The 13,660-nt window shown below is 40.8% G+C and overlaps 1 protein-coding gene across 2 annotated transcripts in view; it reads right to left on the reverse strand.

Moving 5' to 3' along the window:
* Window positions 1-878: 878 nt before the first annotated feature.
* ypel1 (yippee-like 1) overlaps window positions 879-13,660 on the reverse strand; it is a 31,437-nt gene continuing 18,655 nt past the window's right edge. For both annotated transcript variants that reach the window (XM_073467015.1, XM_073467014.1), the window contains exons 3-5: window positions 9,546-9,589; window positions 7,821-7,929; window positions 879-5,844 (exon numbers count right to left, since the gene is read on the reverse strand). In XM_073467015.1, coding sequence (XP_073323116.1) covers window positions 5,755-5,844; window positions 7,821-7,929; window positions 9,546-9,589 — 243 coding nt within the window. In that variant the 3' untranslated portion in view covers window positions 879-5,754. The remainder of the gene's footprint in view (window positions 5,845-7,820; window positions 7,930-9,545; window positions 9,590-13,660) is intronic.

Below are 13,660 nucleotides of genomic sequence, written 5' to 3' on the forward strand. Positions count from 1 at the left end.
GTGATAGTTTAAAATGACTGGAAATACAAAATAAATGAAAGACATGATTATCACAATAGGGATCTTCACAGTGATTTTTTCGAATTTGTTTTTTAGGAAATTGTAACGTGATAAGACAAAAATGTGGGCACAAATTTTCAGAGCTGTGATCTATTTTTTTCTGTTTATCTGTATCACATACAGATGTTTTAAAAAGATGCAAATAAAAAGATTGTGAAACATAATTTCATGATCAGTTTCTTCTGAACATGACATATTGTATAAGTAGACTATATTTTGAGATAATAGGTTTGAATTACTTCCAATGCCTTTAAACAAAGCAAACAAAAAGCAATCTCAAAAATTATAGTAACATTCATGCGGTGTTGGAAAAATCAGGAAAATGAGTTCCCGACTGGTGCAGTTCACTCGAACGACAAAGTCAGAACAAGAACTCCGAAACTTTAAAATATTGAAATTTTCAGACACAACTTTATCGTCACGTACGCAGAAACATGGCGGGCAAAAGTAATTGTTTGGTTGATGGTTTGAAACTTTTTATTAACTCACATGTTACATATCAAGTTTTTGCTCACATGTAATATGGTTTTAAGTTGTAACTGTGAGTTGCTGACACAGTGACCTAGATTAGTTTGAAGTTTCCTCATCATCAACCTTGGCAACAAGTGAAGAAAAGCCGTTTTTGAGTGATTTTAGGGAATGTAGTGGCACAGTGTGGGATAAAATCGCTTATTGTAATTGTAAGCTTCAAACTTTAAACGGCCATCAACAAATACAACACATCCTCTTTGTAGCATCCATATTGTTACGACTCAAAGCTAATGAACACATCGAAGTCGGAAGAACGACTTCCAGACTTGACACAGTCAACAACTTAATGCCATTGAAAATTTATTGTGATATCTGATAGTTTACATTAGAGTGAAAACAGACATGTGACATGGCTTTACTAAGACAGAATGCAAAGCAATGTAGTCAAATAAAAAGCATATAATATTTTTGTTTTCAAATTTAGGAAAAAAATAATAATAAAACAGGCACGACATATAGCCATTATAAATACAACATGCTTTAGACCTTAAACTGTAGTTTAACAGTCCTAAGAAAAGAACTTGTACAGTCTTTTCCCCTGTATACCCATCTTGCCTTTGATCAACATCCTTTCAGGTACGTTTTAGACAGTAACAGAGCTCAAAAAGGCGGTAGCCAGTGTCACGGTAAAACAAAATAACAATAAAAAGTAAACAGTTTTCAGCAGCAAATATCTACATTTTTCATCCAGGCTGCTTTGATGCTGTTAAGTTCAGAGAATCAAAACATTCTACAGAAAGACAATGCCATAAGTGACAGGATTTCTCCTCTTTAATTTTGGTATAGCAGTTGAATCTCCAGGAGACACTCGAACATGATCCCTGGCTTCCTTCCTGCTCGCTGACACATGACACTGATGCATTCGATAGAACCTGGTTCTTATTTGGTACACACTGGCAGGTGACACTGGCAACTGCATTTTGTTGGTTCAACTTAGACTGACTGATCGAAGGGAGAGTATAGAGGCTCTGCAATTGGGTCACAAATCTCCCAGCAACCAAAGCTGGCGCCATCTTGGAGGTCCTTTGGAGAAACTAGCTGTGTACATGTAACAGTTAAGAGGAAAGTCGGACTACTGTGGGTCCGTTCAGTAACGATTTAAGCAGACATGATTGGTCTGGTGGACTTTGTTTCCAAATTTAGCTACCCTTTGCTCTGTGAGTTTGGAAAAAGTTCCCCAATATCAAAAGTTTGACATTTTCACCTAGATATGTTCATCATATCAGACAGTCAAGGCTGGCTGACCAGATAAATGCTGCATCTCAATTCAAGAGCTGAAACCTTCGAACGATGCAGCCCTTCAAAGCGAGTCTGTCGCAGGAACTAAAAGCCAGACCAATCCTGCGCGTCCTCTCCAAAACGAGACAGTGTAGCCTCGGGGACATAAAACCAATGGTGCATTCAGGCACTCCTTGACCACTCCTAAAGTCGACTGGAAATTAATAAAACAATCATACCACAAGGTCCATCTGGTAGCTGTTCTGGAGTGTATCACACAATCTTCTTCAGCAGACGGAGTTACCCAATTGTAGATATTCACATTTCCATTCCTGTGCTCAGTGCTTAGAAATAATAGAAATTTGAACATCTACAGTTTCGTTACTGAGCAATCATGTGCCATGATCCAACTTTCAGTCTCAGTAGTTTTCAAGTTTATCACCAGGAAATGGCTGACAAAGTGGTGAACGCCAAGTAGTAAACTCAAGTTCATGAAATGTAGCTTACCAGTAGTTTACCAGCACTGATGAGCACAGGAACACAAATATCAATGAGGTCACATTTTTCAACTTCATGAATTGACGAAGACCGCTTGAATGCACCATTAACATAAAACTTAAAGACGCAGACAAGGCTTTAGGAGTCTTGAAATGCGAACTTCAAAGGATGCAGCTCAAGAACTGGGATGTAGCAGCTCAGTTCAGGTAGCTGACAAGCTAATATCATCCAAACAGTAACTCAAATCAAATGGATCAGGGGATTAACAGTTAATATTCAGTTTAAAACCAGCACAAACATGAACAAGTTCTCAAGAAATACAATCAGATATTCACAGCCCAGCTAAGGACCTCCAAAATGGCCGCCATAGGGTGCGTTTCATCACCTGAAAGCCCTCTATACAGGAGACACTGACTGTGGTGGAGAAAGGGTCTTGGTAAAGGCTCTCCCTGCGACATGGTGGGAGATTCCAGCTCGCCCTCAACGTCTACATGGCTCAGCAGAGACCTAAACACCGGCCCTCTAAAGGGCTCTCACCACACAAGCTAAATAAACAAGCTAACAGAAAAAAAGAAGGGATAAATCACTTCCAAACAAACTAACCTGGCTCTCGACCTCGCAGATCACTGGGAGAGACAGTGAAACCAAACAGTTGCGAAAGAAAAAAAAGAAAAAACACAACAGGACAAATAAAAATACTTCCAAACCAAAAAGGGGGGGGGGGGGGAGAGAGAGAGAGAGAGAGAGAAATAAAACTGTCCGAGGAAAAGAAACTAAACATTCGCTTTCTTTCGTGTGCAGGCATGCATGCGGCTAACACACATGCATGCACACACATACACACACATGCGCACGCACGCACACACACACACACACACACACACATACATACATTCAGACACACACAGCCAGAGGTACAGTGAACAAAAGTGCTTCAAGTTGGGGAAGTAAAACAACTAACCCAGTAGAAATACGTATAAAACCTTAAATATGTTACTTTATGTACAAAAACTGTAACACGGGCCAATATGTTTATGTCTTTATATTTTCAAGTAGGTCACTGCTAACTATTAAGGGTTTGCATTGTCATCGTTTTTAGGATATAAGGTCATGTGATTAGACTGACCTTGCCGGCAAAGTAATCAATCACTGCTGATTTTTAAATCTCTCCCCTCCCATCCTGCCCCGCCTCCACCTGCCGCCATCTTTTCTATCCTTCCAATAAAAAGACAGACAACGAGCCCTGGGCATCCCGCATTGTCCTGACCTCTTCCTCCCTGCTTTACTCTGAGAAATAATATACTGAATATCCATCTGTTTTTGCACCTCAAAATCTTATCATAGAAAATATATGTGTGTATGTTTACCAAGTCTCTGTTAATCACAGAAAATAAGTGGGGAAGAGCTCTCTGAGGATTCTGGTGCAGTTATTTTGAGGGCCACTTTGAACCAGTAGGGAGGGAAGACACATTGGTTCACATGACGGTTTTCAGAGTTATGCACTGCACAACAGAAAAGTGAGGGGAGGCCTTTCATGTTTTGAAGAGACACAAGATTCAGACGGCTTAGAGGCAAATCACAGACGCCATCCACAAAGAGACAATTCATACGCTCTAAGAGAGAGACAGACGGATAAGCTATAAAGTGCAAAAGACCTACAAGAGCGGGAGGAAATGGCGGGATTTCTAGAATAGCAGCAAAGAATCACAAACTACACTTTTCTCTTCAGAGAAAAGTTTAAAATCAGGCAAAAACTGAGAGGAAAAGCAGAATTTGTCTACAAAATTTAAATAAAATCGAACCAAATTCCCTAGAAGCATCTAACAGACAGCTGCTAAACACACTACAGTCTATACGGAGACGACGAAATCCTCAAACCGTCCGGGTCAAACTTTCTTTCCATCTCCAACGATCTGTCATTCATCTGTGAGAAGGCCATTAAAAAACAGACGAGAGCGAACAAACTTTTTGCCTCTAAACTGAGATGAACCAAAGGCCTCTGCAAAGTGCAAACGAAGTAGCATTGTTTCAAGTATGCCACTGTGTAATGCTTGACCACACACACACACAATGCATATATACACACAGTCATATGCATATATACATATGTGCATGACAGCAAATATATATATATAGGATCCATGTTCCAATATCTACGTACTACGAACATTTTCATAGTATTTATGGATATGTAATCATAGTGTGTGTATATATTTTCATATGTAGTTGTGTCTCTTACTGTTTCATTACTAGACAATGGAATAATACAGTCTGTCCTAACGTTTTATGACATGTGGACACTGATTTCAGGTTCCCCAGTCTAGAAATTATTTCTGCTCCTTTTCTTGTCTTTTTCCACTTATGGTACTGCTGCAAAATGGGACCAGCCACAATCGCATTTAGCCAAACACTACAAATATTTATATATCTATATATTTATGTGTGTGTATATATATATATATATATATACATATGTTTATATATATATATATTTATGTCAAACAAATACTAGGTGCTGCTTTCAATGCTTTTTGGGTGCTTAAAAGTACCAGAAAGTGGGCGGGGAGGAGAATAAAGAAAATTCACAAGAAAGTAAAAAGATAAAAATGGAAAAGAAAAATACCAGGAATAAAAACCCCACACTACTGCAATCCCATCCATAGCCACTTAAAAAAAAAAGAAAAAAAAAGCAAGATGCTGCTACATATTTGTAACTATGATAAACTCCCTTTCCCCTCCGCTCCTCACCCGTCCCTGATTGCTCATTTGGACATTAGCAAAGAAAAACATGCTCAGCTAAGGGCAGAGATACAACAAGCCAAAAAACAAACAAACCAAAACATGACAGACTTGACAGGGAAATAAAAATGCTAACCAGTAACATCCATCTGCCATCAAACCAAAACCTTACCAAACCCAGAAGTTAAAACTATAGCAAATAACATTAAAATAACGAAAGTCATTCGTCTCGCTGTATGGGCGAAATAAAGAAAACAAAGAAATGTCCTTTCAGTGAAGTCTATCTCCTTACGCTTAGTGGTCGCCATATCACCACAATCACTTGTAAGCGTGGTTCGGTGGAGGCAGGGGTGGTGGGTGGGGGAGAGTGAGTGGGGCGGGGTCAAACCCAAAAGCTCCGGAGCTGCGAAGGAGAACACACAATCTTTAAAGTAACGACAGGACTCCTGTGACGTGATTTTTCAACAGTTGCTCCACTTCCTCGTCGTCGTCGTTGTCATTTGCTCTGTTCAGTTTCACGATGAGCCGGTGGGTGTGTGCACGTGAGGGAGGCGAAGGGGTGGAGGTTCGTGGAGGGTTTCTGTAAGGGAGGTGTTGGAGGAGGGGTGGGGGGGTTCGAGAGGGGCAGGGTGGTCGATGGTCGACGCTCCACATAGTTCGATAAAGAGCATTCCAAGGTCAGAAAAAGACAAGAGCGCGGCCGGAGCGTCACTCCCATCCGTTGTCCTTGATCATGTGAGCCAGCTCGATGATGAACTTTCCCTCTTTGTACTTTTGACTGCTCTCAAACGCGTGCTCCTGTAGAAACGAACAAAAAGACAGAAAAGAGAGAACAACTTGAGTTACAAGCCCTCGTCCACCCTAGAGCCTGACTGATACTGATGATGAATATTCTTTTAATTCCACAAACACATACAAAAGTGGTAAAGATATATTGATATTGATATTGATTCTGGCCGCCCCTGTAAACAAAAGAGGTGTGAGCACCACCACCTCCTGTTGTAAAGATCGTGATCTGACTAGCATATGCATTTGTTTTGAAGTGAAAGAAGGAGGCAACATATTTTTTTTAATACTATTTTTTTTTCTTTTTTTAATAAACACAGCTGTTTGCAGGATGCATTACGATGAGGCTATGTATCTATTTGTGGCCATGTAAGATTGATAACAAAGTGAGCTTTGTTTGAGTACCGTTCATACACCGAGGTTACATGCAGCCTACAGCCAACAGATCTGGTTGCTCAGTAACAGTAATTTTGCTGAGAAAGCCAAAGTTATCAACATTCCCCAGTAATGTTATGATTTTGAGAGGAATCTGACCTGCTGACAGGCATTGACAATAACTGAAGAAGCCAATATTCTCGCTGATAGTCTTGTGTGCCTGTGTAGGGCACGTAGAGGCATCAGTATTGAATTGAGACTGTTTCATAACCAGTAAATAACTCCTCACAGTACATTTTAATCCCACTGACCCACCAATGGATCAGTCATTCCAGCCACACTAACAGACCTTATTTTATATTCTGGTGGAGTTTTTAAGACACCAATAATGTTAAAATTGTTTTGGTCAAACCACTGTTTCCAAAGTCAAGAATGAACTTTTCATCGATTAAAAAAAAAAAAAAAAAAAGAGGTTGATATCCTTTATCTTCCTCTCTGTCTTTCTGTTTGACATTAACAAAAGGTCATCTGGTAAAGGAGCATGGTTGAATGGATTTGTAGACTGACGTCAATCTAACCATGGCATTTCATCATGTCACACAGTTTACTTTGTATAACTTTCTTCCACTAATGTCTGTCATTTTCAAACTTTGACCCCCTCAGTCGGTGTTTTAGATGCTTTTCAAGTAAATTATAGTGAAAACTTTCCAGCATTTCCAGGACTACAGAGGAGACATACATCATGTAATAAAGTGTGCAATAACTCAGCAGAGAATTTAATTCCAAGTCCAAACAAAAACAAATACACAGCAAGACAAATACACACACGTTTGCCCATCTGGTCTCATTATTATCTGAAATAAGCAGGATTTTAGAGATGCAGTGAACAACACAAGCGCTTCAATGGTTCGCGGTTTCCTCCAGTGTCTAAACTTCCTGTCTGGAAATACATCTCTTGAAGTGCTGTATGATTTCCGGCATATGTCCCAGTCCTGCTGAGCTTCAGGACAATCAGGATGTCAATGTGGGTCTGTGTCTTTGATTATTTGCTCAGCCTGCTTTGCCTTGTAAACCAGCTCCGCTCTGCTTTGCTTTGCTTTGCTTTGCTTTGCTTTGCAGGGCCTTTCTGAGAATCTGTAATTGTTTTTGTCACTGAAGGAGCGGCTTTAAGTGAGTCCCTGTCTTATAGTTTGTTCAGTTATTTTACACCCTTCTATAGTCTTTTCAGACAATTACCAGGACAAGCCTCTTCAAAATGGTCTGACATTTAATCACTGTAGACTCTCAGAGGTACCAGTCTGGCTGTCTGCAGCCAACCTTTCGGCACTGTAATTATCTTGAGCGCTAGGAGACCACGACGTGCTCAATCTGTGAGCCTAAATACAACCGTGAGCAAAAAAAAAAAAAAAATGTCACCATGGCTTTAGCAAGCAATGCTTTAATGAGAGCAACTTTGTTCTTTTGACCTGTAACAGCATAATTTGTCCTCTTGGAAGCCAAGAAACCACATACTTACACAACATCACAGCAACAAGCATGAGTGGTGCAACTAGAAACACTAAGACGGGAAAGTAAAAGGGCTCAGGTTAAAGTTTGAGGAGTGAATGACTTACATATTTCCAACCCAGGGTGGTTTTACAGTTTTCACAGTAGATATCAGCCACAGCATGTAAACCTGTGAGGAGTACCCGCTCCTCTGCTGGCCCGCAGCCGACATTCACCCTGTAGGGGAGGAAAGGTTGCAGAGGTCAGGAGGAGGCTTGGAGGAAGAGCTCAAATCTTTCACTTAAAGTAAAAGCAGTAAAATGTACTCAGGTACTCAAAGTAAAAGCACTCATTGTTAAGAACAGTGTCAGTCAAATTACTACATGCTGGTCTACTAATCATTCTATCTCAATTAATTGCACTTCTTTCCAAAGTGTTAAAACACAAATAAATATGTATTTGTTCAGGGAAATGTATTGATTTTTCTGGAATTATTATACCAATGTCTCCCAGCATATACACTGCCGCTGATTAGCTTTTGAGTGTCATTTTAATTAAAGAACACACCACAGACACACTCATTGAAGTGCAGTGTCGATGTATGTAACTGGGCTGCATGCAGACATCTCTAAAATTTCACCTTTCCCACCAAATTATCTAAATGTCTTTTTACATGCACACCACCGTAGGCATTGTTCAGAGAACTGTGAGTGCTTTCACATAAGACACTTTTGAAATGATTTATTTGAACTTTTATCTCGAGTGCTTCTTTCATTCAGTTCACTCTGGCAGGTAAGAACAATCAGGTTGAGAGACAGGTTGCACAAAGCAGTTGCACCGTGACAACTGGGGGACTTCTGTGTGGTTCATTGTGACTGAGAGCCACGTCCCAAAAACCAACCAAGCACGAAATAAACCACCGAAAGTGATTCTTGGGTTTAAAGAGATGGATGTTAAGCAGCGGTTCTTGTTGCACGGACTGAAACACTCACAGAGGACAAACAGTCCGTCAGCTCAGTTTAGCAGGAAGCCTTGATTTGGTGATTTCAGGACAAAATACATCGATGTGCGTAGTGGCTATGTCATTTAATTACTGTCGAGACATTTATATATAACATAAAAAATCCAAAGTTTTAACCCAGATGTCAAGGCCTGTTTGACCTGCAAATCACCAAATCAGTGCTTACTGGGTGTAGCCGGCAGAGACTGGAATCAGACTGGTCTTCACTCGCTATGATCCTGTAAATCTTTGATATCCAGCTCCTGTTCTCCACATGATGAAGTGGGCGTTTATATGAACGTAAGGGTGAATTGTAAAGCGTCAGCCGAGTGAATTTAATGTAGTACAATGTGTTTGTTGAAACGGATAATCAAATATGGCTGCTGGGAATAAAATCTGCAGAAAATTCTGTTTTCACTTGTTTGTGGCTAGTAAACGTAAAGGCCTAACGGCAGACATGCCCCTTTCTGTTGTACTTTTGTGGCGCCACCTTCCTGTGCATCGCTCTAATTTTTGTGCGTTAAATGGTAAACAGCTTCACTGGGTTGGCGAGGCTTAAGTTGGTGTTCATGTTCAGAAGACAAGACTAAACAAGTGTGACAGGAAAGGAGTAAGCTTAGGTGACGGGGAGACAATTCAGCTCTGGTTTAAAGTGAAACAAACACACCCAGAGTGAGTACACCTTTTAACTTTGCACATTAAATGAGCTACTTGTGAGTCCGTGTAACTTTTATTTACAAGCTCCAGATCACTTGTTAATCACACCGTGTGAGCCCGAATAAACAAAATGCATAATAAGAGGAAAGTTTTCCACATAAATGAGGTGGATTGTTCGTGTGGGTCTCATACTTACACTGAATTAAACAGATAGGCTCTTCCTTGACTGCCTTGAAATGACTGAAACGAGAGAGAAACAGGGAGAAAAAACCATGTAAGTAGACAATACAAGGCTGCACCACACCACTGAGTACAAGAATGTCAGCAACCGACGCCCTGGGGTGCTTTTCTCCCAGTTACTGCTGTGCATACTTGTTCTTCCACCTTGTCAAGGTTCCCACACACAAGTTTGGCTGGAGGTAAGAAATAAAATGAGGCTCAGAGAGGTGCTGAAGTCTGAGCACACAAACATCAAGGAGCAAGTCTATCATCAACGTGTCAACGATGAGAGAGATCCATTTCTTGTTTCTTGAGAACTGAAGTTGGAGTCATTTCCTTCTTACTAATTGTTACATCAGAGCAGAAAACTCAGACAGTTTCTTAACAACCCTTTACTTTCTGCCAAATATTTGTGAGATCATCAGGCAGAAAGCAGTCAAAATACAGGTGGAAGGTTGGAACGGACAGAATATTGATGGTGTGTTTTAAATAACTTGCCAGAATCAATAAGACACATGCAATATAGATTAAATAATCTTTTGCCTGCTGCAAACTCAAGATACCAAGCTTCATTGTTGACATGCAGTGTTGGCGATATTCAGCGCGTTTGCAGAACAACAAAGTCGTTTTTACAACCGCGTAGAGCAGCTGAGAGAAGACGAGACTTTAATACCTTGACAATGATGAGAAACTGAGCTATCTTGATGAAATGTCAATAAAAAGCACAGCCATGACAGAAGTTTAGTGGGGTATCATGTAAACCGCACACACACACACACACACACACACACACACACACACACAGCTGATTAGATCACTGAGCTCCATTTTAATGATTCAAAACAAGCCTGTTAGCTTTAATGCGTGGAGGAGTAAGTTATGTTAAAAGGTGCCCTGTGGAGTTTTCTTATAAACAAATACTGTTATGTTTACATTCAGTGTTTCTCACCAAACTGCAGTGTGTGTGTGTGTATGTCCTTGAGGCTTAACAAACATTTTTAATGCGTTTCCTTCCTCTCATGAGGCTGGAATTAAGATGCACATTAATGTCTCTGCAGATCTACGCAGAGAAAGGTGTTATGGGCAAAATGTTAACAACCCGTCCTGAACTTCCTGATGGGACGAAAACAATAGGAAGAGTTTAAAAGATGCAGCCACACGAACACCTTCAAATGACTTTTCTCACGTGCAGCCTGGAGAGGCATGTTCCAGCCTTAAAGCAGCAACAAAGCAGATTTCTTTGACTACTGATTGTTTTCATCCATATTTGCTAGCTTGCAGTTTTCTTCTCTCCCTGCCTTCTGTTTCCTCACTGTACATTTCACCAGCAAGTGTCAAAAAGCAGAATAGGGTTGAAACTGTTGTATTTGTATCCTGCTACCTGCAAAGTGTTTGCCGTGCACATTCTCAGGAATGATTGCTACGCTTCTGCATAATAAAACTGAACAATGGCCAGTGGGAACAGTACGGCAGGAGAGCTCCCAACAAAGACGCACAAAAGTATCGCAGAGAGTTTTGCCGAGAAAATCGTTCACAGCTACGTGCATCTATGTGACGTCTCAATGCTGCTCCACATACATGGAATACTCACATTTTAGGAGTCGACATAAAATAACATGCCAAAATAAATGCCGACAGATCAGAGACTTATTTGTACAAGTGCAAAATATCAAATCTAAAGGTTCTGCTGATGATGGACTGAGAGGGAAAACTGCACGAAATGTTTGATTTCAAAATGAGACATACTGAGCGAAACAAACAGCTCGTACATTGCAGTGCTCATACATCCACTAACTTAAAGCTGCTAGTTTTAGCTAACTTACTGTCCGTTTTGCAGTTAGCAATCCCCTCCCTCCGCTCTACGTCACCACATGAACGTGTAGACATAGCAGCAAACAGGAGGATCAGACAGGACCGCCTCTTTATGGAGTTCTTTGTCCTGATTGGATAAAGTGGGCAGGGATACCACAAATTTTCTTTTTTCTTTTTACTGCATGAGCGGGGGGGAGGAGAGACATGGGTTACTGACCAAACACTCCATAACAGTGATTACTGTTGGAATAAAGAGCTATTTAACACAAAATATATCACTTTGGGCAGATTTAAAAAGGTGCAATATGTAAGAATTGTCCACATGTCAAATTCATACAATAGGGGTTAGCTAACTGCTGTAACTATCATTAGCTAGTTAGCTCAGTTAGCCATGCAGCTAGTGGTTCTGACTGGGAACTCAAGGACCAGAGGGGTGTTGGTGTTTACAGCGTTAGCCCAGGAACTTTGGACCGTGACTGGTTGGGGCTAGCTGGTTAGCATGCTAACTCCAGTAGATATCTCTGCAAAACAAAACATAGACATCCTAATGTCAAAACTGCAACTTATTAACATTCTTTTGATAATTTTCGTTTTGACAATTTCAGCTAAAAGTCTTTCATACTGCCCTTTTAATACACCCAGGTAGTTACATTTCCAGAAGAGCAGTGTCACTATAACAACCTCGGTGCATTAAGTAACTGGATATTTGAGCTCTGCAGCGTGCAAGCCGTTTATTTGTTTATTTCACATTTTTGCTTACTTTTGACGCAGCATCTGCCCTTTTTTGGTTTGGATGTGCGTGCCTTCTTCTATTTTTGTAATGAGAACGATTCCCACGATTTAGAAAAATGTTTTCTGCTCGAAACAACAAAACCTGATAAAAACACTGTTATGAATGACCTTAAATCTGATATCATCTGTACATTTTACATCACATTATTGACTAAAATCCTTTATTCCGTCCAGCTTTTCCAAACTATACCCAAAAAATTTTTTTAAAAAAATCAATAAAATGTTAAATGTTAAAGCAGCTTACGTTGACAAAAGTGCCTTTCATATAAGAAGTACAATGACGATAAATAGATAAATAAGTTGAACACAACATAAAAGCAATCACGAAGTTGTGATGAATATAGAAGCTTTATAAATAGCCTGCTGTCTGCCTGCCACAGAGGCTACACATGACATTACTGTATATTAATGTAAACAGAGAGCAGTAAAGCCGTCACAGTGGGAGACGACAGAGCCTGCCAGGCTTCTCTCCTCCAGCCCCGTCATCCTCGGCCGGCAGACAGGCCCCAATCGGCTTTGCTTTTTCCATTGCAAATGAGTGCGGCAGATAAGTTTGTGGCTGCGGTTGAGGGCGCTGAGCTAATACTGCCTAATAGGAGCGCCAGCTGCCTCCTCCACTGACCACAGCCACCACCGCCACCACCAACACCACCACCACCAACGAGGCTCAAGGGACGATTTTAAACTGCCCGAGCGCTGTCAGCGTTTGTCAAAACTGGGAAAGTTTTATTTCAGATAATAGGGTTTTGGCTTGGATCTGATTCAAGAACAGCAACGATAAGGAAAAAAAAGATTATTATTCTTTTCTCTGCTCCCTCCTCTAGTCACTGTAGGTGTTGATGTCTTACTGTTACATCCTCAAGTTCATTGTTTGTGTTTGAAGTGAAGTCTACACACAATCAGTCCTGACCCACAAGACATGTGACCTTTAGCTGTGAGAGGGAACTAGGTCGGTCCCTGTGGAGTCAACAACAAGTCCTCTCCACAGTGTTTAGTCCAGGGAGGGGAGGGGAGGTTTACTCCATGTGACAAGAGCTGGGTGTCATATCTGTGCTTCACTGTGGCTCAGACATCAACTTAACCACTGGCAAAAAGGGACGGCTCCGTCTCTCGCTGCCCTTATCTGTTTCCCACAGTCTATTTTTACTTTGGCTGCATTTTTCTCTCTCTACCAGAGCTGCTGCACTCGGCTACAAAAACATCAGGAGCAGGAGGATGCTTGTCACATAGCCCGTTAAGAATCTTACAGTAAAATCTGACAAGATGAGTAAAAAAAAAGAAAGAAAACATTTGGTTTATGTTTTTGTGAAAGCAGACAGCAGACAGACAGCTTTTTTGGGTTGCACTAAAACCCTCCAGACTCACAACAATCCTATTAGACGGCCAACAGGATCCTGCAGGGATTGTTTTCAAAATGTAAGAGTGCAGCTAGAATCAGATGCGGGCTGGAAGTACTCCCACAGGTTCTTTTTTTTTTCTTTTGCTGCT

Source organism: Pagrus major, chromosome 5 (assembly GCF_040436345.1).
Source record: "Pagrus major chromosome 5, Pma_NU_1.0".
NCBI lineage: Eukaryota > Metazoa > Chordata > Actinopteri > Spariformes > Sparidae > Pagrus > Pagrus major.